Here is a 23,160-nt window from a genome sequence, read left to right on the forward strand (position 1 = left end):
ATCACAGACTGTAATGACTTCTCTTGCCACTAGTAGGTAGTCTAGGACAACAACTAATCTGCTCTAAATCCAGGGGTTTCCTTTGAAACAGATCAAACCTGAACTGTCTGTTATATTATAAAGTTCTGGTTTCAAACTGCCTGACTTTGTTTCCTGCAGTGTTTCTAATGGTGCCTTCAGTTCAGTTCAAGACCCTCAGACTGTTTTCAGACCCCATACACTCCTGAACAGCCCATAGAACTGTAATCTACTCTAATTCACTATGCACAAGCACAATACACTTTATAATGGACTTTTCTATCTTTTCTACCTTGTACATATTTATCTTTATTATTTTTTTTAATTATTATAAATATTGTTACTATACTTTTTGCTTTATTTGTTTGGTTTTTGTTCTTTGTTTCAATTTTTTTTTTTTTTTTTTTTTTTGTGACATCCAGTGTGATGAGCAAAGTAGAAATTTCATTGTGCAGGGAAACATTGTGCACATATGATAATAAACACTTAAATTAGTACCTCTTAGACATCAAAAGCTTTTAATTCAATGCAAAGGGGTACGCTGGATTTAAAACAGGTTTACTTCATTCGGTTAGTGTATTTTATTTTGTTTGCTATACTTTTAAGAAAACAAATACATTTTATGAACAATCTAGACCAGAGGTTCTATCTCCCAAGTACCCACTTTCTCTTATTTCTGAATCCAAGCATTTTGCAAATAATAATGGAATGAATGAGTGATAACACACATTTTAAAGAATCTAATTTTGTAAATAAGTGGAAAGAAACACTTCTGGTGACCCCATAGACATTTTTTCTAGAAATAATTTTGACCATATTTATTTATTTTTTATTTTTTTTACTGAACTATAGATCCACAAAGTGAAAAAGAACAATCATAGAATTTTTTTTTAATTTTAATTCAGAAATTTCAGGTGACCCCAATGTTGAAAAACCCTGATTTTTGTGGCTACTGAATAGATTTATTTATTCTCTGGTCATTTCACACATGAGGTTGGACCAAGACACTTTATTTGTTGATTACTCCCTGTTGTGCCATCACGTACCCCCAGGGGTTACACGTACCCCCATTTGAGAAACACTGATCTCGACCACAGTGCTTTTCAGGACCTTCCATGCTGCTGAAATTCTATTTTGCTCAGATTCGTGCTCTGACACAATTCAGTCTCAGAAGTCTGCAGATAAATGCCACCCCTAAATTTAAAAAAAGGGACAATTGCCCACCGCTTCAAAAAAAAAAAAAAAACATTTATTAACTCCATCCTTAACCTGGTAAATCATGTTTTACTCTGTATTATACGCTGGTGGTGGGTGAATGTCCCTTTTATTGTGGTTGCTGCACACTAACCAGGAAGGATCGGGAGAAACAGAAGTTAAAGAAAGTATAGTTATTCAGGGAGGGAAAAGAGTGAAAGAAAACAGAATTGTATTTGGATACATTTTAGACTCATGGACAGTTCCAGTGCAGAGTGTGGATTGAATCAACATTTCATATCACACACTTAAAATCAGTCTCTCCATTGGTGACATTAACTGGACCATTTGTATTTTATCACCAATTTTTATTTCTCTTTGTTTAATGTTAAGTATACGAATAAAACATTATGATCACAATTCACATTGATTCATGTTATTTACTTTTCTTTAAAATCTGCTGTTTTTTAACTAATTTAGGAATAATAAACAGGTTTTCATATATGTGTACATATAGTTCAGTCATTTTATTAGAAAGCTTCATATCCTGTGAGGGTTTAAAAAGCAGACATTATTATTATTATTTATTTTCAGTTTAATGTCACCCTCCTTTCTCTTTTTTCTGAATCCAAGTACCTCCTTTGTCTGACTACAACATTTAGCTCAGAATTCTGTGAAAAAAACAAACACTATACAGCGTAATGATGGAATTAAGTGGAATAAACAGTATGGCTCCTGAAAAGATTTATTTCTATAGTTTTTTTTTTCATCATTTCCCATCATCTCCCTCATGTGACCAGGACTGACCCTTTTATTTTCAACATCCATCATCATGATTATAATCATCGTATTTTTAACTAAAAATAAACATTATAAAACTCTGTATTTTTCATGCTGTCATTTGTTAATTTTCCACTCGCTCTCTGAAGTCCATCACGTACACCTATTTCAGAAACACTGATGAAAAGCATGTAATTAAAAAAAAAAAATGGGAGCGCCAAGCAACAACCCTAGGATGAGGACCAGACCCCTGATGATAATATTTTTTCAATAACAAAACCAACACTTCAACAGTTTATTCTAAACTGGTTCTTCATTGTTCGTAAATGTGTGCTCAAAGGATGTTATGGTACGTCCTGATGTATTCACGTTGTGTGTCCAGCTGCTTCTGTGTTGACAAACATGAATGTAAACTCATTATTAAACAAGAGCACTGAGAGAGAACCATCCTCCGCCAAGCGCCAAATACCCTCTTGTCCAGATATTGGCAGTTATGTGGATCAGTGTTCCTGATTATGATATCATGATGATATGATATGATATCCCTCCGTGGAGGCGGCAGAGGCTGTGGGCTTTTCAGTCCACGCCATAGTGACGAACATGTTGTTGTCCTCTGAGATGAGGAACTCCGAAGTAACGTCTGCTGGCGTGGGGGCAAGGAAAGTACTGCACAGCTTAAAATCTTCTGATGGAAATGATACAGCAACAGCTCTGGGTGGCAGAATCCAAGTGGGGTCCACCTGTGGATGGTTGAGCTGCTGCGGTGAAAGCTTCCAGAGCGAGAAGAGGTGAAAAAATGCCACTTATAGTAGGTGGGACTAGCGCCAATCAAGTTGGCGGAATGAGAAAGGACTTCTGAATATGACGCGGAGGCGTAGATCCCATAGTGAGACATTGAAACGAATGTTATGAAAGAGAACTATACATTACAAACAATAAATTGCGCTAAAAACACATGAAATGACAACACAAACTCATTGTTCTTCCCTGTATTAATGCTTAGAGAGGTCATTATTCTACATGGTGGCATGAATGTGGATAATGTAGCCCTTGGATCAGAAAATCACATATTTGTGGCCCCGCTGTGGTAAAAGTGGCTCTCCTTTGGTCTAGATCATGCAGCATCCTGTAGATGACATCATTGCACGCTAAATTCAGGCAAACGGAAAGGGAAATCTGAGAGGCATACAATATGCTAATCTGGCTGAGAGTTGATAGCATGGACAGGTGATTGAGAGGAACACCCTGTGGGAAGCAGACTTCGATTTCACACAGCGACAGATGATTGAAAGCTCCAATAAGAGGTGGCGTTAAAAAGAGGAGGCGAGGTGGAAGGAGTGAAGACATTTGCAGCCAGCCCTGCCCTCTCATCACTCTCAGAGGAACAAGGCTTTATGGAAATGTCTAAATGCAAGGGAGAGTGACAGACAGAGAGGAGGAAAAGGAGAGAGAGCAAAAAAAAAAGAGAGGGAGGGAGGGGGAGAGGTAGAGCGATGCTATTGGCTGACTGTTATCAACCAGATAGAAAAAATTCTCCTAGAGAGTGAGAACTAGAAGAAGAGACAGTCAGCGAGAGTAGACTTGGGAAAATTCTGCTTTTTATATTGAAAGGGATTTGAAAGTGATAGAGAAGGATCAAACAGGGAGACCACGACTGGACAGAAAGACGGACTAACTCTTAAGGGTTGTGGCGATATCTAACCTAACTGCAGGAGTGCTTTTCAAACTCCAGTGACGCTCAACTTGTAGATGCTCTGTCAGATTTCCAGGAAAGAAAAAAAAAGAGAGAAACCTCCCATCCTTTAATGAAATTAGCAACCATCTCGTCAAGCCTTAATGTTTTCCTGAAGGATGCGTCTGAGACTAAGATGCAGGACAGAGAAGTGTGACATGGTGTGGACCCAAAGGGACAGAGACGAGGACAGAGTGGACTGTTCAGGGGCACAAATGTCTCTACTAGACACAGGTATTCTCTTGTTAGTATGAGATCAGTATAGAAGCTGACTGACAGTGTTGTAACTATTGTTCTGAGCCTGTTCAGTAGGTCCTTGTAATTATTGTGTAATATATGAAATACGATCAACAGATACAAGTTAAATGTATGTAAAACTGTAAACACGTCAGTTTTTTTTACTCTAAACTTGACTTCATTACTTCACACACCTAAACTGAAGCTTGTTGCTTATGCTAATGTGGCGGACGTGATTCGGAAATCTGCGTCACTGTTTGTGAATCAGAGCAACAGATGAACTGAAAGCCATCCGACAAACTGTCACAAGCCATAATCATAACAGTAGCTGTGAGTGTTCCTTCTGCGCTCAGCATCCACAAAGATCCACAGGCTTCTGTTGTCATCGTGTCAGGCTCAGTGGCTTGTGTTGGTGTGTGAAAATAAACACAACATGTGTAGGCTTTGTCTAGAGAGAAAGTACAGCCAGGGACTGAGGCTGTGGACACACATTTAAGAGCTTCCGAAATCCCAGGCAGAGAGGAGACGTCCTGCTGTCACACACACACACACACACACACACACGCACACACACACACACACACGCACAACCCACACACGCACACGCACACACAAAGACAGACTGTGAGGGTTAGCAGGGAAGCCACAGCTGGACTATTGATTGTTACTAAAACTGGTTGCATTACCTGACTGGAATAACAGACTCAGACCACATACAAATCATAGCAACCCAATACTCAGTGAAAGAAGGCAGGAGGGCGACCACTGAGCCAGGAAGAGCACACACCCACTTCTCCTGGCACTTTATCCACTAAGTCGTCAGGCTGGCCGACTCCGCCATGGCATTCACCTTCGCGGCCTTCTGCTACATGCTCACCTTGGTGCTTTGTGCCGCCCTCATCTTCTTCGTCATATGGCAGGTAAGTGACACCTGAGCCCGTTGCACACACCTGAATCCAACACACAAGTATCTCAATCCAAAGATGTGTTAGTAAAATTATTCTATAAATCACTGTCTTAAATCAGCGGTTAAATAACTTAAATAACTTCATTATTACTGTTCTAAAATATGTGATTGCACATTTTGTGTTGTTTTCATGAGTTTTGAAGAAGAATAGTCTCGATTTTGACCTTTTTTAGTAATGTAGCAGTGGTCAAAAGTTTTCAGTACAGTTTTTCCAAATTAATTTGAAAAAACTAACATTCAAATACACAGTGACTGTACAAAATATGTATGAATTAATTTGTTGTTCTTTAAAAATACAAGTTATTTTTTGGCGCTTTTCTGTTGCGAAATTCTTCTTCACAATGTAAATAGCGACACTTGCACCCAGCAGTTCATGTATGGTACTGCAGCAAAATTGAAGCAGAAAGCAGCCGCTGGCCTGATTTTATCATTAATTTACACCATTAAACGACGCGTCGACGCAAATTTTTGTAGTCAATATTTTCAATTATGTTGCATTATTGTATGTTACACACATTGTGGTTGGCGCAAATCTTAAGATGGTCTATATATTTAATTGTATTCTTTTCTTTTTCCCCCTCGGCAAGAAACCCACCTATGTTTTATATCCATTTTGTTGACATTTTGTAGCGATGGGGACGTGGCTGAAAAAATGTCATTCTTCAAAGGGGCCACAACAGAAAAAGGTTGAGAACCACTATCTTTGAATAACCTCTGTGGCTTCAGCATGTATACAGTCTGTAAATTAATTAAATAATCAACCATGTCAATAGGTGGCACAACAAAGCTGTGAAGTGCAAAAAAGCACAGGTTGGAAAACACTGTTTACAGATAATGATTTTCATAATGTAGGAATGTTTTTTTTTTTTTTTTACATGTTTTCTTAAAATTTTATTTAGTTTATAGCTATGGAAAAAAAGTTTTTAAACTTGAAACAAACAAATACTGAAGAGGTTATTTTAGCCAGTCTGTGTCACATTAATATATAGACGAAACAAATGTATGTGCATGTATTTGTATTACACTATATTTGTATATACAGTATGTGTGTGTATTGATTTTAGACCCTAAAAAATAAAAGTTTTCTCCAATAGGACATGATAATGGGGACGCTAAACCAACCAAACAAACAACAACAACAAAAGATTCTGCTTTAGTTTACCTTCCGCAGTCCAAAATCATCATGTTAGGATATTCAAGTCTCTATGGAGAGAATGACTGTGTGCATGTTTTTTTTGTATGTCCTGACATTCCTGAATCCTGCCACAGTACAGAAGATGAATGAATGAACCATAGATGTAAACATTTTAAAATGTAGATATACTGCAGTGGCTGAATTCACATCTAGAAGTTTGAAAACTAAGGACCTGGATTGCACTTAATAAATTCTTGGATTTAATGATCTATGAAGAACCAACTAGTGACACACTGTTCTTTTCAGTTTTAAAAGCCTGGCTGTGGAGGCATAATGAGTGAAACACTAGTTGTTTTTAAAATGAGAGAAAGCCTTCAGACTTTAAAGATACGCTTAAGGAAAAACATTTTTTTTTTTCACAGCGAGGCTTTAAGTGACCTGGTGACTAAGTGCTCAGTTGCTTGTATAATTACCTGCTGTTAATCTGACTTTTGGCTGCCCACTAGCCACATTACAGCTGCACCAGCTCTCACCTGTGATTTCAGGCTCCTATACAAGGTGGTTGAAAGCCGCAGGTAATCAGTACAGCCACACATTTATCATTAATCTCACAGACACACTGTTTCCACAGCTTTTCCACAGCATTTCGAGTGAAATTTGCACAGCTATCACCAGAGACCGATGCTCTGGGTTTGGTGATAACACAAATCCACACTGAGCAAACAGCAGCAGCTTTGAGCTGCGTCCTTTAACATTCCCTCCACACAAAAAAAGGGAATCACCTCAATCCCCATTATTATCAATATAAGGCTTGAAGTGACTAAGGTTTTAAACAGATAACTGGGTGAGACTGCACATGAGTCAGTCTGTGTCTCGACATACAAGCATGTGACTGAAATGTTCATTAAACTATGATTCTGACACCCCATCCAAGTCTGCCTCCACCCACGAGTACAGACCCCCCCCCAACTGTACATGGCTCTCTACCAATCACAAGGACTTTTTCCCTCTGCTATAGTAACCATGGTGCCCGCTGAGGGGCTGAGGAAGTCGCCATGGCAACTGCATCTGTTTACAGCAGAGCTGTGGAAAGTAGGAGGGAGGATGGAGGCGCGTGGACTCATAAGGGGGAAATTACTGGGTCGCTCTCTATTTCAGACTGATGGAAGTGCTCTTCTTCTCACACTTTCCATCGCTGCTGATGCTCACTTATCTGCACATAACAGCTGTTTGATACTGCCTTGCATTGAGCCACCATCTCAGCACTGAATCCATGATGAGCACAGCAGGTGTGAGAATATCGGTACTTTTATTGAGCTGTTCATCAGAATGCTGCTGCGAGTAAATTGTTACTCATTCTTACCTCGCAGCCTGTCTGTCTGTTAGCACTCTCTTCTTTGTTTGTCTTCTTTGTAACATTTTATTTCATTTTTTTTTAACATACAGTTATATAAGATTTTTATTGATTAGTAGTGGTCCCTCAGATACATCCCAACTCATGCATGTTGTTGAATTTGACACTGAATTGTGATTTGCACTGACTGAAGGAAGTGTTTTAGGCAATTTAGGACCTTCAAAGTTCAAATGTATCATTTATGGTAAAAGGAATACATACATTTTCAGTGTTTTTTTGTTTATAAAAACATTATACTCATATATTTTGGGTTTAGAAGGCCTCTCTCAAGCAGACAGCTAAGTAGTTTTTAATAGCTGCACTCACAGTATGGAGCGTTAGTATGTATTTGTAATTATTTAGAAAAATCTCTGCTGCATATATATGACAGTAAAAGATCAAAATGAAAACACAGTTTGGTAAATTCTATGGTATTCTTCATTTATCTGAGCACTAGTGTTGTATTCAAGACCAAAACCAGAATGCACCAAGACCAAAACTTTTGGGAGTCAAGAATAGGATCAAGACCATACAAATCAGGTTGAACAGTTAAAAAGGATTATCTCTTTAATATTTGTTTACAAAATCAAGGTGTTTCTCTTTCAAAGCACAATATTTAAAAAAATCTAACTAACTAAATTCTTGCAAAAAATAAATCATTGTATGTATTGAAAAGCCATCGATAAGTCCAGTTATTTTAAATATCTAAAAAAAGATCTTTATTTGTCAGGTCAATGAAGGCTAAAGTAAATATTTCTGACAAGAAATAAGATGGACTGATGTCCAAGTTTTTGCAGATGTCAGACACATAAAGCACTCCAAAAGATTTTCAAGATGCAGAACAACTAGCTGAATTCATCACAAACATTCCAAGTGCTTCATCCTATTATATCATAAATAAAGTTAAAAGATAGCAGATCGGAAACTGGACTAATCTTGAAGGAAATCCAGAGTCCGGCCAGTCCAAAAACGAGATCTTCCAAATATGGTCTCCAATAGAACACTACTGAGCAGTTCTCGCACACTTACGAACACTCTACATTGGAGTTAGGAATGGCTGCTTCAGAGGAAGTCTATATTGATTTCGTGCAATGTGCAATAATAACATTCCATGTGTACAAATCTGGATTATTTTCTCTAGGAATTTAGAAAATAGAAGAGCTCTACAAAAACAATCAATGCACTTATTCACAATTTAATCATCATCTCTGGTAAAGTAACATCTAAAACACTATTAGTTTACATGGTACGTAAAGGGTTGCAATCAAAAGGTTTTAGTACTGAAATCCTTTGAATGTGATTTTGACTAAATGATCGCTGGCCATGAATTACATAGTTGTGTCTGAGTTGCATTCCAGGGCTAAATCAAAACTTCCTCACACGTGGCTGTTGTCTTTCAGATCATCGCATTTGATGAGCTACGAACAGACTTCAAAAACCCCATTGATCAGAGCAATCCAACCAGAGCGGTAAGAGACCCAAAGTTTGGCTTTCAAAATTCATCAAACCTTGTTGCATGAGAGAGGCACATTGTGTAGTCAGAAAGAAACACAGGAAAAAAATAAACACTGTTACTTCAACTACTCTACACGGGAATTTAAAACCACTTTGATCCATTTAAGGTGACTTTGCTTTGACTAAGTCGATTCAATGATGTTTTCCGGATCATTCACACAGCTATAACATCCAGTTGAGATCCTGGTACACAATTTAATGCAAATACAACAAATAAAGAAAAAAAACTCTCATGAATAAATGCATGCAAAATGAATTGTGATTGCAACAAGTAAACACCATATCATCACCTATAAGAGGGATCCCCACTCACTAGTGAAACAGATTCTCTTAAATCACAGTGTGAAATGCTTGTTCTGCAGAGCTGCATGTGCATATTTCTATCTCTGCCTTTAAAAACCTAATTGCGAGTCAGCAATGAGTGCCATCATTTGTTCAGCGAACGACCAGCAGCTGTGAATCTCTTTTTTACAAGTTGGCTAATGTTCTGGCAATCATGTGAACCTGCATCTGATCTGAGAGAAAGAGAGAGAGAGAGGGAGAGAAAGAGAGGAGAGAGAGAGAGAGAGAGAGAGAGAGAGAGAGAGAGAGAGAGAGAGAGAGAGAGAAGAGGAGTGGGAGAGGAAACCGTGAAAAGAAACTGTGGGAGGTGGAGGCATGCCAAGTACAGGGGGTGGACACAATAGCTGCAGCACCTGTAAAAGATAATGCCATCAAATGCATTACCCAAGATGTGAAATGAATGAGAAATTAACTGTTTACGTCATATTCAGATTTCATATTTTTCGTTTAAACATTTTAATGACGTACTGGACTTTTCACCTCCAAAAGGAAGAAAATCAGCACAACACAGTCATTGACGGCTACTGGACTGAATAGCACTTAATCATTCTTCCTGAGGAAAACTCAAACATGTCATCCTGACTCATGTTAGTGTGACTGATGAGGAAGCAGTACAGGCAGTCTCGTAAAAAAAAAATAAAAATAAAAAATCAATAAACAGCTCTAGCAGAGAGGAAAACTACCGGTACATGGCAACAGGCTCTGCAAATATAACATGTATTATTTCTGACGTTAGAGGAGAGCAACATGTGTACAAAGAACAGCGGAGCCATCAATATTTGTCAACAACAAAGGCATTCTGGAATGTTAGATATGACTGTCAGAGAAATAACTACTTTGGCAGTAACTGACTGGGCTGTTACAGCCTTGGGACAATGTCATCAGTCATCTTCAGTTTCACCCACATGACCTTAAACCAACTGACAGACTTTAGAGTGTCACCAAACGTGACAGACACACAGGTCAAAGTTTGATTCTTTGTCTAAGCACCATTCTATTTGACAGAGAAAAAAAAATAAGAAAACCTTTTAGCTCCCATTTATGTAGATTAATTCCCATTTCCAAGTTAAGGATCAGCATACAACAAAGTAAACAAGAGCACTCAAAGGGGAAGATACACTAAAGGTTTAGGGGTATTAAAACGTGTGCAAACGTCACTCTACGCACTAATAAGGAGTACAAACAGGGCGACCGTGGCTCAGGTGGTAGAGGGTCGTCTTCTGATCGAGAGGTTGGGGTTTCGATCCCAGTACCTGACTATGTGTCGAAGTGTCCTTGGGGAAGACACTGAACCCTAAGTTGCTCCCAGTGGTCGACCAGCGCCTTGCATGGCAGTCCTGTCCCACTGGTGAGTGAATGTGAGAGTGAATGGGTGAATGAGCTGATATGTAAAGCGCTTTGAGACTGCTTCAGTGTGGTGATAAAGCGCTATATAAAATCAAGTCCATTTACCATTTACCAAGTCCAAACTTCATGGAATCAGGACTGAGGGTCTTCAGCACTTTAAAATGCCCCCCTTATTCTGTTTAGTGCGCTTCCCTCTGATGAATACAGTATGTATACTAGACGGATCTCGTAAGGGGCGCAGAAAAATGTGAAGAGGAAATGCAAATGAATCAATGCAGGGGACGCAATGCGATTCATCAAAGGTGGAACTGTTTGCGGTGATTGTTTTAGCAAAAATACTACGACTGACATGCAAACACACACACAGAGATGAGCTGCAGTAAATGTTGACAAAGCACAGCGAAGATGGAAAAAAGAATCCATTTAACCTTTCTAATATAAGAAAATTATTCAAATAAAACAATAGTCAATATTAACAACCACTGAATGAAAAAATAAAGTATGAGTAAAGGGTGAGTGAGTGAGAGAAAAAGCTTCACACCTGCGGCGGTGCTTATGGAGTCTGAGGCTACGGTGGGGAGAGAATGCTGCTGTGCGCGGAGCTCTGTCGCTATATGGACGCACCGCTCCAGTGATGTTTTGACCGTCAAACTCTTGTGTCGCATTGATGGAAGCAGCATCTGGCCAGAATCAGCTGATCAAATGCATAATTTAAGCAGTGATGGACCAATGTTCACATATGAGAGTGTGCATCACACAGCACTGCTCAGACCTGCTGGATGATGGTCAGTAGATCATTTTCAAATGGTGGAATGTGTTGCTGCATTAACTCAGATCAATGGCATCAACAGATCAATGAGACGGTTTCTGTCCAAATCTGCATGATTTTCATGGACTGATCAGAGCAAAGTTACAGGACCTGACGGAGGACCCACATTAAATTAGGGGGAAAGAATTATTAGGTTTTAAAGTTGGTTTTTTTCTTTAAAAAAAGAAACATTTTTTGTGCAGCAGATAGAGAAGTCCATCTGCCTCCAATTAAACTTCTTCAAGTATGTGCTTCTGTGCGCCTCACCTTTATACATTGAGCGAGCAAAACGCTCATTTAAATAGGGCTGTCTGCACGTCTTCTGCTCGTGCACTAAGCATTGCTACAATCTTAGTGAATTCCTTGCAGCAGGTGAGGAAAATGCGTCACCAAATAATTTAGGAACACAACTGGTTTACCACCCTTTATTTCAGATCTTAGTGAATCTGCTCCAGAGAGCGCAAACCTCTGCCAAGAGCCAAATATCCTCTTTTCCAGATATTGGCAGTTATCTTGATCAGTGCTCCTGATCATGGTACCATGATCATTCACACTTTAAAGGCTTGGAACAAATTTAAATCCTCATTAATAACCATACAGAAGGTCCAAATGTAGGGCACCTCCATCTTTTCAAAGAATTGTGATAAAATGTGCAATTAGGATCCGATCTGGATGAAACTTGGTCAAGCAACTGAAGAAACAACTTGACATTTCTTAAAGATCAGTCAATTACAAACCGAGATGTAAATAGTTCAGTCAGGATCACTTTAGTCAAATAGCTTTATTTAGCATGTATTTTAGATTTGGCAGTGCGGCTCTGTTCTGGGTACTCTGCCATTCCAGCAGCTGCGTGGAAAGCCCGAAGCGAAGGGGGCTTCCTCTTCACTCTTCTATGAGCTACATGGAGATGCATATACAGGGAGCACGGTCAGCATGGTGTCCTGGAACAGAAGCACAGCATTAAACAGATGACACTGTTTAATTAGACAGAGAGGAGGAGCTGGGGTGGCGGTGGGATGCGAGGCGTTTGCAGACGAAGCGTACGGAGGTAGGCGTGTTTGCAGTGGATTAAATACAGCACTGTGACATACTCTAACCAATGGGAAGCATGGAACATGATCAACTGATTAGGGACTTGCTACTGTCAGCGGACGGGGCTGCATTGCTTGACTCCCGTGTCTGCCTGAACTAACAACATAATAGGTAGAAACCCAAACCTGAACTGAAGGATTATCAAAAATGGCACGACTAAGAACATATGCGTTATGTTCAATGTGCCATGAAACGGAAATGGTTTTAGAAATGTAACCAATTACTGTACTTATTTTAAAACGTACTTAAGTATAAAAAACATGACTGATTTAGAAATATACTCAAAAAAGTACAACTATCCATAAAAGCTACTCATTTACAGTAACGTGATAATTGTAATCAGTTATTTTCACCTCTGGGTGAAGGTAATACCAATTTCAAAGAGAGCAAGAAAGCAGAAGAAGAAAGAAAATCTACCACATAAAGTATTGTTTGGAGAGTGCAAACATTATTCAAGGCTAAACCAACCTGTACTGCAGGTCATGGAGGAAGGTCACTCACGTCTAGTGTGTTCAAGGTTCTAACTGTAATACAGAAGCCTCAATAACGATGACACATTCACTCATATTTCATAACACATTGTCTGTAAGCCAACCTGCTGGGTATTTGTTTCTACAATTAAACAACAGGAGCATAGACATGTGTAGGTTGCTTTTAAGACTCGTGGTTTGGCCTCTTTCTTTACTTTAAAACAACAAATAAAGCAACCCAGGAGAAAGAGAGTAGCTCTGCTGGTGAATCAGTGCACACCAAATAAAACCTGCACATATGACAGACTGCCGTGTTCAAGGAAAGGCTGAAAAATTTCATTAGAGGGCCGATATTTTCTGTACCCAGACAAAACAACTTGATTACTGTAATCTATTAGGCTCTGCAAGAAGCAGAACATTGAATAGAGCAGCCAGAGGCTCTGTAGCTTTTAGCGCAGATCAATACAAAATCACCTACTGAGCTATTGTTCTATACACCCACTATCAAGTTGTTTGGGAAGGATGGAAAAAAGAAAGAAGGCCTTTTTACACTTTGAGATGAAGATAATACCAACAGAAGTGGCCACAATCCAAGGTAGAACTGATTTCTGCACAGAGAGTTTTCAGTTGCTGTGCATGTTGGGTACAGCACAGCCCTTTAACCTGACTTTTTCTATTCCTCGCACAGAGAGAAAGGATCCTGAACATCGAAAGAATCTGCAACCTGCTTCGCCGGGTGAGTAACCGTGTCTTTTTCACCTGCTGGAGGGAACTGACTAAAACAGTCCGCTGCTTTAGGCAGCCATGTCTGCTCGTCTCTGACTCTGGTGAGGTGCGTGACGCACACTTATTCTGCTCATGTGGAATCGGTCCCTACAGCTGCAGTCAAGGTTTGCTTTCAAAAAGGTTTTGTTCATGGCTTTGTGTAAAGTACACAGTGTTCCTGAATGCTCACATGCTGCAGAGGCCATTTTAGACGTCAGCAGGATAGAGCAGCACGGAGGTGTAATGTTCAGCACATCTACATCACAGCAAGAAAGTCATGGCTTCGAGCCTTGAGGTGGACACCTGGATCCTCTCTGTATGGGGTTTACATGCTCTCCCTGTCAATGACTGGAGCCCTGTCCAAGGTGCCCCCCCGCCTAGCGCCCATTAAGTGCTGGAGAAAGGAACCAGCAGACCCACGCGACCCTAAGCAGGAACAAGAGGGTCAAACGATGAATTAATGAATTACAGGGTTGTTAGCCATCTGGAAATATAGGCTTGTAGAATAAAAAAAGATACAACTTTTGATCAATGATGTTTTAAAATGACATTCAATCAGTTGAAATAGTTTCCTGTTTTAAACTGATGAACTGTTGTTATTGGTTTAAACTCTTTACATCTGTCCTGTCTGCTACCCTTTAAGCCTATTATAGTCCAACGTCATAGAGAGAATGTTAATCTCAAAGGTTAAAAAAAAAAAGGTATTGTGTTTTTATAGTTTTTTTTTTTACATAGAGTACAATGTAATTAACCTGGTGTGGAAGAGTGAAAAAGAGCAAAGCCAGATCTCAGATAAATGACACCTATGATATTTTAAATCAAGCCAAGGGGATTGTAAATGGTTATCACTAATTTGAGCGTTTCTCTTATTCTTTCATGACAATTGAACGTGTCCCATCAAAGCTATAAAATCATGCTAAAAAGTTTGGAGAATGATAGACTACAGTCTTAACTTTTACTGTTTTGTTTTAGCAAATTCCACTTAAAATGGCTATTAAAAGAATGTACATTAATTGTCAGTAGTAATAAATAAAACAATGATGTGTAGAAAAGCGCTACAAAAACCTAAATAAAGAGGAAATCCAAAGAAAGGTGGAACCAAACTCTGCGAAATTGACTTAAAGTACAAAATCATGCAAAAAAGTACTTTGTGTGTGTTTTAACAAATCTCCATATACTTTGTTAATTGATAATATATTGAACACACTTTATGCTATATACATGAGTAGTACATGTATCCTTTGAGTCTACGCAGTAGGTTTTTCTGTCGCTTCTCTGGGACATGCTTGTATATACAGAACAGAAGCCAAGCTGCTTGATTTGGGGTGCAATGATTTGTTCTGTTCCTCTCCCGTCTCCCTCCAAACCCTTGACCTTGATTCCCAAATGAAAGGCACACTTTACTTTCATCGGAAACGAGGACCTTGGATCACTGGCCAACAGTTCAGTCCTTCTTCCCCTATTTTTTTTCTGCAAAAACTGAAAAGTAAATGATGATTTCTTCACAGTATTCTAATTTTTTGAAATCCTGCTTTTGTGGGTTTTATGAGCTGGAAGCCCAAATTATGTAAAAATGAACAAATAAATCGTTTAAATTGTGGGCCCTGACTCTATAATCTATGAAGGTTTAACTTTTTGAATGAAATTATGGAAATGAAACAACTTTTCCATGATATTCTAATTTTTTGGAAAGGGTCTGTACATGTTGGCAAACAGCTAATTTGTATTATGATAAAGGGCCTGTGCAAATTGGGATATTGTAATTAGCCACAAAGCCCAAAAGCACTTCACATGTATGACCATCATACTGTTCTTATTTATTATTACTTCCTTGCTGCTACAGAGGAGACTGCCAGATGAAATTTTGTTGTATTTTTGCTATGTAATGACAATAAATCTAATCTTGATCCTGGCCTTACAAGTTTACCTGACATCATGGTGGATACACTCATTCTTGGATGTTTGAGCACAATACTTTTTATGGTAATGGATTTTTTGTCAGATTTTGTTAAAGATTTAACCACAGTTGTCAGGTTTTTGTCTTTTTTTCTTGTATCTGATATTTGGTTCAGACTACAATTTAGTAATTATCCATCTCAGCTAAAAGAAGCCAGTTAGCTTCCCCAGTAGCATGTTTCACACTGCAGTAACTTCAACCAACACATTATAACCTGTTGAGATGTTTTTGAAACTATATTTGCGCTCGTAACAGCAGTTTGCCATGAGTAAAATTAACACCTTCTGTGAGAGTGTTTGCCTCTGAGTGTGATTTTGGTTTTATCCTGCAGCTCTGTCACAAAAATAAACATTTGCAGTTTTAAGATGAATAATTCACTTTGATTCTGTGATAACCAGAGCAACAAACTGACTCCTCGTGTCTGCCCCAATTAGCTGGTGGTGCCGGAGTACTCCATCCATGGACTGTTCTGTCTCATGTTCATGTGTGCTGGAGAGTGGGTCACACTTGGCCTCAATATCCCTTTGCTCTTTTACCATCTGTGGAGGTAAAGTCTCCGAACAACTGTCTGGATCACATTCATCAGTCTGGTGTAGGCGAGTAAGCCAAAGCTCTTATTTCTGTTACAGGTTCTTTCATAGGCCAGCAGACGGGTCAGAGGTCATGTACGATCCCGTCAGTGTGATGAATGCTGACATTCTCAACTATTGTCAGAAAGAATCCTGGTGTAAACTGGGCTTTTATCTGCTCTCTTTCTTCTATTATCTCTACAGGTAAGTGGGAGTAACTCACTTTGTAGTAGAAATACTTACAAAGATCTGACTCGTGAGTAAAAAAAACAGGTTGGGTTAGATTAATGTTCTTGTTGTACCAAAGACATGTTATTCTACAGAATAAAATAATGACACCCCAGAAACATCACTATCCTTATCCAGATAGTGATTGATGTACCTGTAGAAGTAGCAGAGGTATAAGGAAGTGCATGGAGGTTGTTATTAGAGGCTGGGCAGCTGAAGATACCAGGAACGTATTGTTATCCTACATGTTCTTCTTCCGAGGAAATCATACTGTACTTCAGAGGTATTTCTGACTAGAAATAAGATGGACTTAAGTCCGGGTACTTGCCAATGTCTGACCATAAAGGCAGGCATACACTGTGCAATTTTTGGCCCATTTTGAGCCGATTTTTGACTCGTACGTCTATTTTTGGGATCGTGCTAGTCTCTGCTAGATCATGTGTTGTGCATCGTGTAGTATACATGGGGTCAAGAGAAGCAATTAACACCTCACGACCAGCTCCCAATCAGCAATCGAATGGTCGTAAGGAAATCAAACATGTTTGAAACCCAGTCGCTCCCTGTGTTGACGCAGTGCCACGGACATGCTTACCTTAAACTCTCACACTGCGCATGTGCAAACACCGTAGGACCACTGTAAAATTAACAGACCGTACTGTCCACGTCTGTCCAGCCAGCTCCTGGTCCATCACATCGCCGTCTTTTCTTTTTTAAAGCTCTTTTTGCGGAGATTTGCGAGTGTCACTCCACTTCTGGGTTCTTCTTCTTCGTCTGTTTTAATGGCAACGTTGCATTTCCGGAAACAAGACCCCGACGTGTTGTGTCTGAACGTACAGATCATGTCAGAGTGTTGGTCCGTACAGTGTGAGAACATGCATCGTGAGCTGTGCACATTCGGGCTCTGCACAGTTTCAGCTGGAGTTGAGTACAACGATTCAAAAAATTACACAGTGACTGCCTGCCTTAAGGCACTAAAAAATATTTCCAAGGAGGGAGGACAATCAGTGAGCAAACACTAATTTCTTTAAGTTTAATTACAACACTAAAGGTATTGTGAACAATGTTACCGGGTGGATGATCTTAACTATTGGTCCTCCTAATTGTCAATCATTCTGATGATATGTTTACATAAGGCCGTCATACGTGCACATGCTCGTGCCCGGTGCACTTCGGGCCTTTTGAAAATGGATTTTCACTTACCCGTGACGAGTCTGCAAGGTAAGCTGAACAGGAGCTTGTATGAGCGATGCCGACTCCAACTTGTAAACAGCTTCGCACAAGGAAATCAGGGCTCGTGTACGCTCTCTTGCACGCGTAGATGTTCCCTCTTGGAAGCAGGTAAAGTGTTGCGGATGTGCAGAGAGCTTTTCTTTTCTAAACTCTATACCTTTAAGTAATTATAAACAGTCCCAAGTACTTCTCCTTATTATCAAATTAATGAAGTTGAAGAATATAAGATCAGGACTGATCTCAACTGGTCTTGACGCAAAACCCTAAAACCTGCCAGTCCGAGACCGAAACAAGACCAAGTAAAAATGAGGTCTCTGGACCAAGACCAGTCTCTAGAACTACAACACTAGAATTTAGTCTCGATGTTGAACGATTACATAATTTTAAAGGTCGACTCTATGTGCAAACTAGTCGAGTCGACTAGTCATTGACGTTACCAAGAGCCGAAGCTGAGCGGCAGCCGAGTGTCGGCGTTGTGCCAAATTCTGTGACCCGAAAAAATTTGTGACCGCAGGTGGCAACAGTTCCAGCCCCCGCAGCTTCTCGACGCAGGGATTGGAACTGTCCCCCTTAAACCCGTGTGTAATTCTTCTCCAGTCTGCATTTACCTACTGTTACTGTTAAGCCCGAGGCTTCCTCAGAGCCGGGCATTTAGACTTTGTTTGGGCTGTTTTTACGGTAGCCTCGGTTTCCTTCACCAAAGCCGGTGTTGTGCCAAAATCTGTGACCCGAAAAAATCTGTGACCGCTGTGGCTTCTTGGCGGTAGAGACAAAGAGTGCTAAACCTCTTCATAGCTATTAAGGAGCTATTTACTCCCCATTAAACATGACGCTCCGGTGGGTCAAGTAAATGCAGAATGGAGAAGAATTACAAACGTGTTTAGGGGAGAGTAAATGTCCGCCAAGAAGCCGCAGGGGTTGGAACTGTCGCCACCTGCGGTCTCAGTCTCCGTCCTGCGCTGCTGATGTTTTCCAGATCTGCCTAATCCACAGACATGTTACCATTACAGCTAACGTTAGCATGCATATTAGCCATAGTATTTGCCTAGCAGCTGCAGTTTGAGGAGAAACGCTTGATGTTGTGCTGCCTTGCCGTGCAGGGGTACTAGGACCCTCGTTTGCTGTGTTGCACCGCCATTTTGGGCAAAAGTCAGGTACTGCGACTTGTCAACGTCATATAGACAGACTCACAAGACAATACTAAAGTCGACTAGTCTGTTCAACCCCTACTGTGACATGAGATTGAAAAAGAAAAGTGGAAAAGTAATTGGGATAATGAGGTTATAAGATGTCATGAAAAACAATATTTCGGGAAAAAGTCGTCTTTAGAAGGCAAAACCCTATTGATCATAACTTTTACATTTCTGTAAAGCAAGCCTGTCAAGCTCATGTTATTCCAATATGTACCTTGAAAAATCCATGCAGTCAACTTTCTGTAAAATAAATAACTAAATAACAAAAATAATAGTAATTTTCAATCATCTAACATGTAAAGTATTAAGTTTCAGGTATCTGCAACTGAATCTTTTGACCAATCGGATGCTCCGACTTTTCTGATTCAATCTATGAGCCTTATGGGTTTGACTTTTGATAATCTCACTTGTCCTTTCTTGTTTTTGTGTCTGCTTGCTGCTGAAGTATGGTCTACGCCTTGGTGAGCTTCTAACAAGCCGTAGGTCTTAAACAAAGGACGTAGAGGAACGAAAGGAGATGTAAACTCTTCCTCTCTGCGTGTGTTCAGACTTTCTTTGCCTTTGATTCAAACTTGGACAAAACAGGAGGAGTGCGCTGAGTGAACGTGAATGTAAAATTGTTGCCTCAGTTTGATTGTATGATATTATCTTAGTTACTGCTGCCCAATTAAGGTTAGTGGGAATGAAATTTAAGATGGAGGGAGGATGCAGGCGTCTGTGTTGCCTTTGACCCATGAAATAGTTAATGTACTCAAAGGGCTGGATTTCCCCCCTGTGCTGCTCTGACTGATTGAGCCTCTCATCTCACTGTGAATTTTCAAACACTCAAAGGCGAGGCCACACAAGTTACATCTGAAATATTTTTAAATGTTCCTGTGTTTTTGTTTTTTTTTTAACTATACTGAATAGGTTTGTTGTAATACAGATGTGTTTATGTTAAGGAGCAGAGTCAATTGTGCAGGAAAACTGTAAACAAGTGTTTTTGAATTGTAATCATCAAATCCAGCCTCTGCAATAAGTTAAGTCTAACAGAACGAGAAACACAACAGCATCAAATCCATCTAAAGATTGCCTTGATCCAAGCTTTTGATGTGCATTCATGGTTGATTCCTCAGCTGTAAGGAAGCAACGTGTGTTACAAACCAATAATAAAGCCAAACATTTGTTTCTGAAAAACATTGTGCCAAATCTAAATAAAACATCAGTTTTGTTTCATTGTGCTTCAGGTCAAGCACTTGAAGTCATTTTTTGTGCATAGTATTAGCGTGCAGGAGACACTTTATTCTAATTTCTGTATTTCACTCGTGCATTTGAACAGTAATAATATGTGCACACTTTCTCTCTGTGCCGCAGTAGTTCATAATTATGTAGGGGGGAAATAAAGCAATGAACAGCTGCAATGATTGACATATCTGTGTTTTTCAGTATAATAACTGTAATTGGGAGACACGTACACCTCCGCAAATACATCTCAGTACATCCATTACCATTGCCTTTTGCTATTATGTGTGTGTACATACGTTTAAGATATTTGTACATAGTGACAGTCTATGTGTGTGAGATGGTTTTATACCCACAAAAGATAAATAACACTGTTAACAAGAGCACACAGAGAGCGCAAACCTCCACCAAGCACCGAATAGCCTCTTTGCCAGATATTGGCAGTAATCTGGATCAGTGATCCTGGCAATGGTTCCATGATCATTCACACTTTAAAGGCTTGGAAGAAATGTATATCCACATTATTAACCATACAGTAGGTCAAAATCTTAGGGCACCCCCATTTTTTAATTTTTTTTTTTTTTTTTAAATAGTGATGAAATGATCCGATCAATATGAAATCCTAAGGAGTGATTGAAGAACCAGCCCGGAGTCAAATTTCGTCATGATCAGTCAATTACAAACAGAGATATGATTTTTTTTTAGGTTTTGCCAATTATGAGAAATAGGGATTTATCTGTTTTTTAAACGGATCCAGAGTCACTATATTGTCCTGCATCTCCTCCAAAATGTAAGCTAATCTTCAATGGCACAAGGTCTATCTTTGTTAGATATCCTTTAAGCACTTTTGCCGTAATGCTGCCAACAGACAAACAAATAGTGAAAATATTACCTTCTTGCAGAGGTAATGAAATGTATTTATGGGAACCCAATACTACTGATGGAAAGAAACCACTGCCACACAACATGAAGGTCAGATGTTCAACCCCAAATGGTCTCTGTTGTCCTGAGTTTGCATGTTCTCCTTGAATTTAAGTGTGTGACGTCCAGCTAATCTGACTCCTCCTACAATCTTTAAAACACATTAATGTGAATGTCTCATTGTGTAAAATGACAGTAATTCCTAAGGGTAAACAGTTGTAATGTTTTGTGGGTCACAAAACATTTGTAATGAATGTCAGCATAAAAATCTTTAAGTATTAGTTTAGAAACACTTTTGTATGGAAAAGTGGTCAAACAAAATGAAGAGACCTTAGTTTGTTTTCTCGAATACAAGTAAAAATGGATCCGTTACATGAGTTTAAAGCTTGGTGTGTTTAAAACTTGTGCTTCATCCTTCATGAACAACGACTGTTCCAAGTTTTTATACAAGCCATCCAGTGTAAACGTGAGGATTATTGATATACTTTATTGTTTTTAGGACATCTCTGGCTTTATGCTTCACATATTGGATTTTTGTCATAAAAGACTGGGGATAGTTCACTGTGTTTCACTTAATATAAAAAGTCTAATGCCATCAGGTTATAATGCTTAAACATGGATAAAAAAAAAATGGTTGATCCTAACTTGAAAATGTTATTAAAACAATGTCCTACATTCCTATCGTTCAACATCTAAAATGACCAACATCTGATCATGATCACAGAAGACACTACATCCACCACAAGCTATTTCATATAGGCAGAGATAAATCTGAGCAGATGTGTGATTGGAATAACAACACCTGAAGCCACTTTAATAGGCAGACGTGGCTTTCAAAGGCTTGCAGTACCGTACATGTTGTGCCAAATAATGTTTTATTCAGAGTAATCACAGGACACAGAGACCTCAAAAGAAAGTGTGTGTGCGTGTGCGTGTGTCTGGACAATCACTGCTAAAGCACAGAAACTAGTGGAAGAAATAATAATTCTACAGAGCATTATAATAATAATAATAACTTGTAATTAGCTATATCTCTATTTGTATCTGCATTTTATACATTTATCATCAATGTACGCTATAGTATATACAGTGGATTACTTTATATCTATTAGATGATACTATAATGTGAACAAAACTGACATGCTGTATTCTAATAAAAGCGTTAATGTCAAACAGATCTTCCCCATGTTTCCGATCTCTTTTTCTGCTGAGGGTGACGTGCACTATGTACCAAATAAAACAACGGAGACGAGGAGACACAGAACGAGGCGTTAGACGAGGGATCAAGGGGCCACATGGAGTGCTGTTGAAAAACAGCTGCATTTAGAAGTAGTTGCAGAGACATTTACTCCCACTCAGAAGGCACAGGAATGAACAAAACTGGGGACATGTTTGAAAGAGGGTCTGCTTTAGGGGTGAAGCACTGCAACCTCAAAATAAGACTGAAAATTATAGGGCTCTCAGTGCCTTTATTATGAGTGTTCTCAAAATAAAGGAAATTTGCATCGCTGCAGCCAGAAGAAATCCAGATATTTTTACATGTTATTTTCCTTTGATTGCTTTAAAAAAAAAAAAAAAAAAAAAGATAATCACTGACTGTTTGTCCCGGCTGCTGTGGAGGACTCATTAGATTGGTCATCAGGGTATACCAGGTTATGGCTCATCTATTTTATGATTCAGATGGAAAACACAGACACAAGGGGGCTTCAGTTACCATGGAGACTAAACTGTATTGGAGATTTTTTTTGTTGACTCGTTGCCAAGCTCTCGTCACACCTGAAAAAGTTGGTTCTACTGTTGACAGCGCCGCTTCATTTTTTGCAGTTTCTTTATCACATCGTGCGTCCGTCAGTGCACACGTGTAGTTGTGTTAACAAGAACCGCACGTTGTGTTTACATGACACCCGCTTAGCCCAGAATACAGATGCACACAGTAACGCACCAACGCACATCTGTCGGACCATTACATCCCATAGTCCTCACCATTTCACACTCATCATCCTTTTTCAGCCCCCTCCACCGCCATAATTGTCTCCATCCTCCAGA

At 39.4% G+C, this 23,160-nt stretch overlaps 1 protein-coding gene across 1 annotated transcript; it reads left to right on the forward strand.

The window, feature by feature from the left end:
* Positions 1-3,495: 3,495 nt before the first annotated feature.
* On the forward strand, positions 3,496-20,707 carry cnih2 (cornichon family AMPA receptor auxiliary protein 2). Its single transcript, XM_028467515.1, has 6 exons — positions 3,496-4,881; positions 8,857-8,925; positions 13,719-13,766; positions 16,187-16,299; positions 16,382-16,525; positions 19,418-20,707. The coding sequence occupies exons 1-6, from the start codon at positions 4,801-4,803 to the stop codon at positions 19,443-19,445; spliced, it is 483 nt and encodes a 160-aa protein (XP_028323316.1). The 5' UTR covers positions 3,496-4,800; the 3' UTR covers positions 19,446-20,707.
* Positions 20,708-23,160: the final 2,453 nt, after the last annotated feature.

Source organism: Gouania willdenowi, chromosome 14 (genome assembly GCF_900634775.1).
Source record: "Gouania willdenowi chromosome 14, fGouWil2.1, whole genome shotgun sequence".
NCBI classification, from domain to species: domain Eukaryota; kingdom Metazoa; phylum Chordata; class Actinopteri; order Blenniiformes; family Gobiesocidae; genus Gouania; species Gouania willdenowi.

What these genes read in the sequence shown, in the direction of transcription:
- cnih2 (XM_028467515.1), top strand. Translation starts at nt 4,801, where the DNA reads ATGGCATTCACCTTCGCGGCCTTCTGCTACATGCTCACCTTGGTGCTT. An exon ending in TCTTCTTCGTCATATGGCAG is followed by an intron (nt 4,882 to 8,856) that starts GTAAGTGACACC and finishes GTTGTCTTTCAG; the next exon opens with ATCATCGCATTTGATGAGCT. An exon ending in AGAGCAATCCAACCAGAGCG is followed by an intron (nt 8,926 to 13,718) that starts GTAAGAGACCCA and finishes TTCCTCGCACAG; the next exon opens with AGAGAAAGGATCCTGAACAT.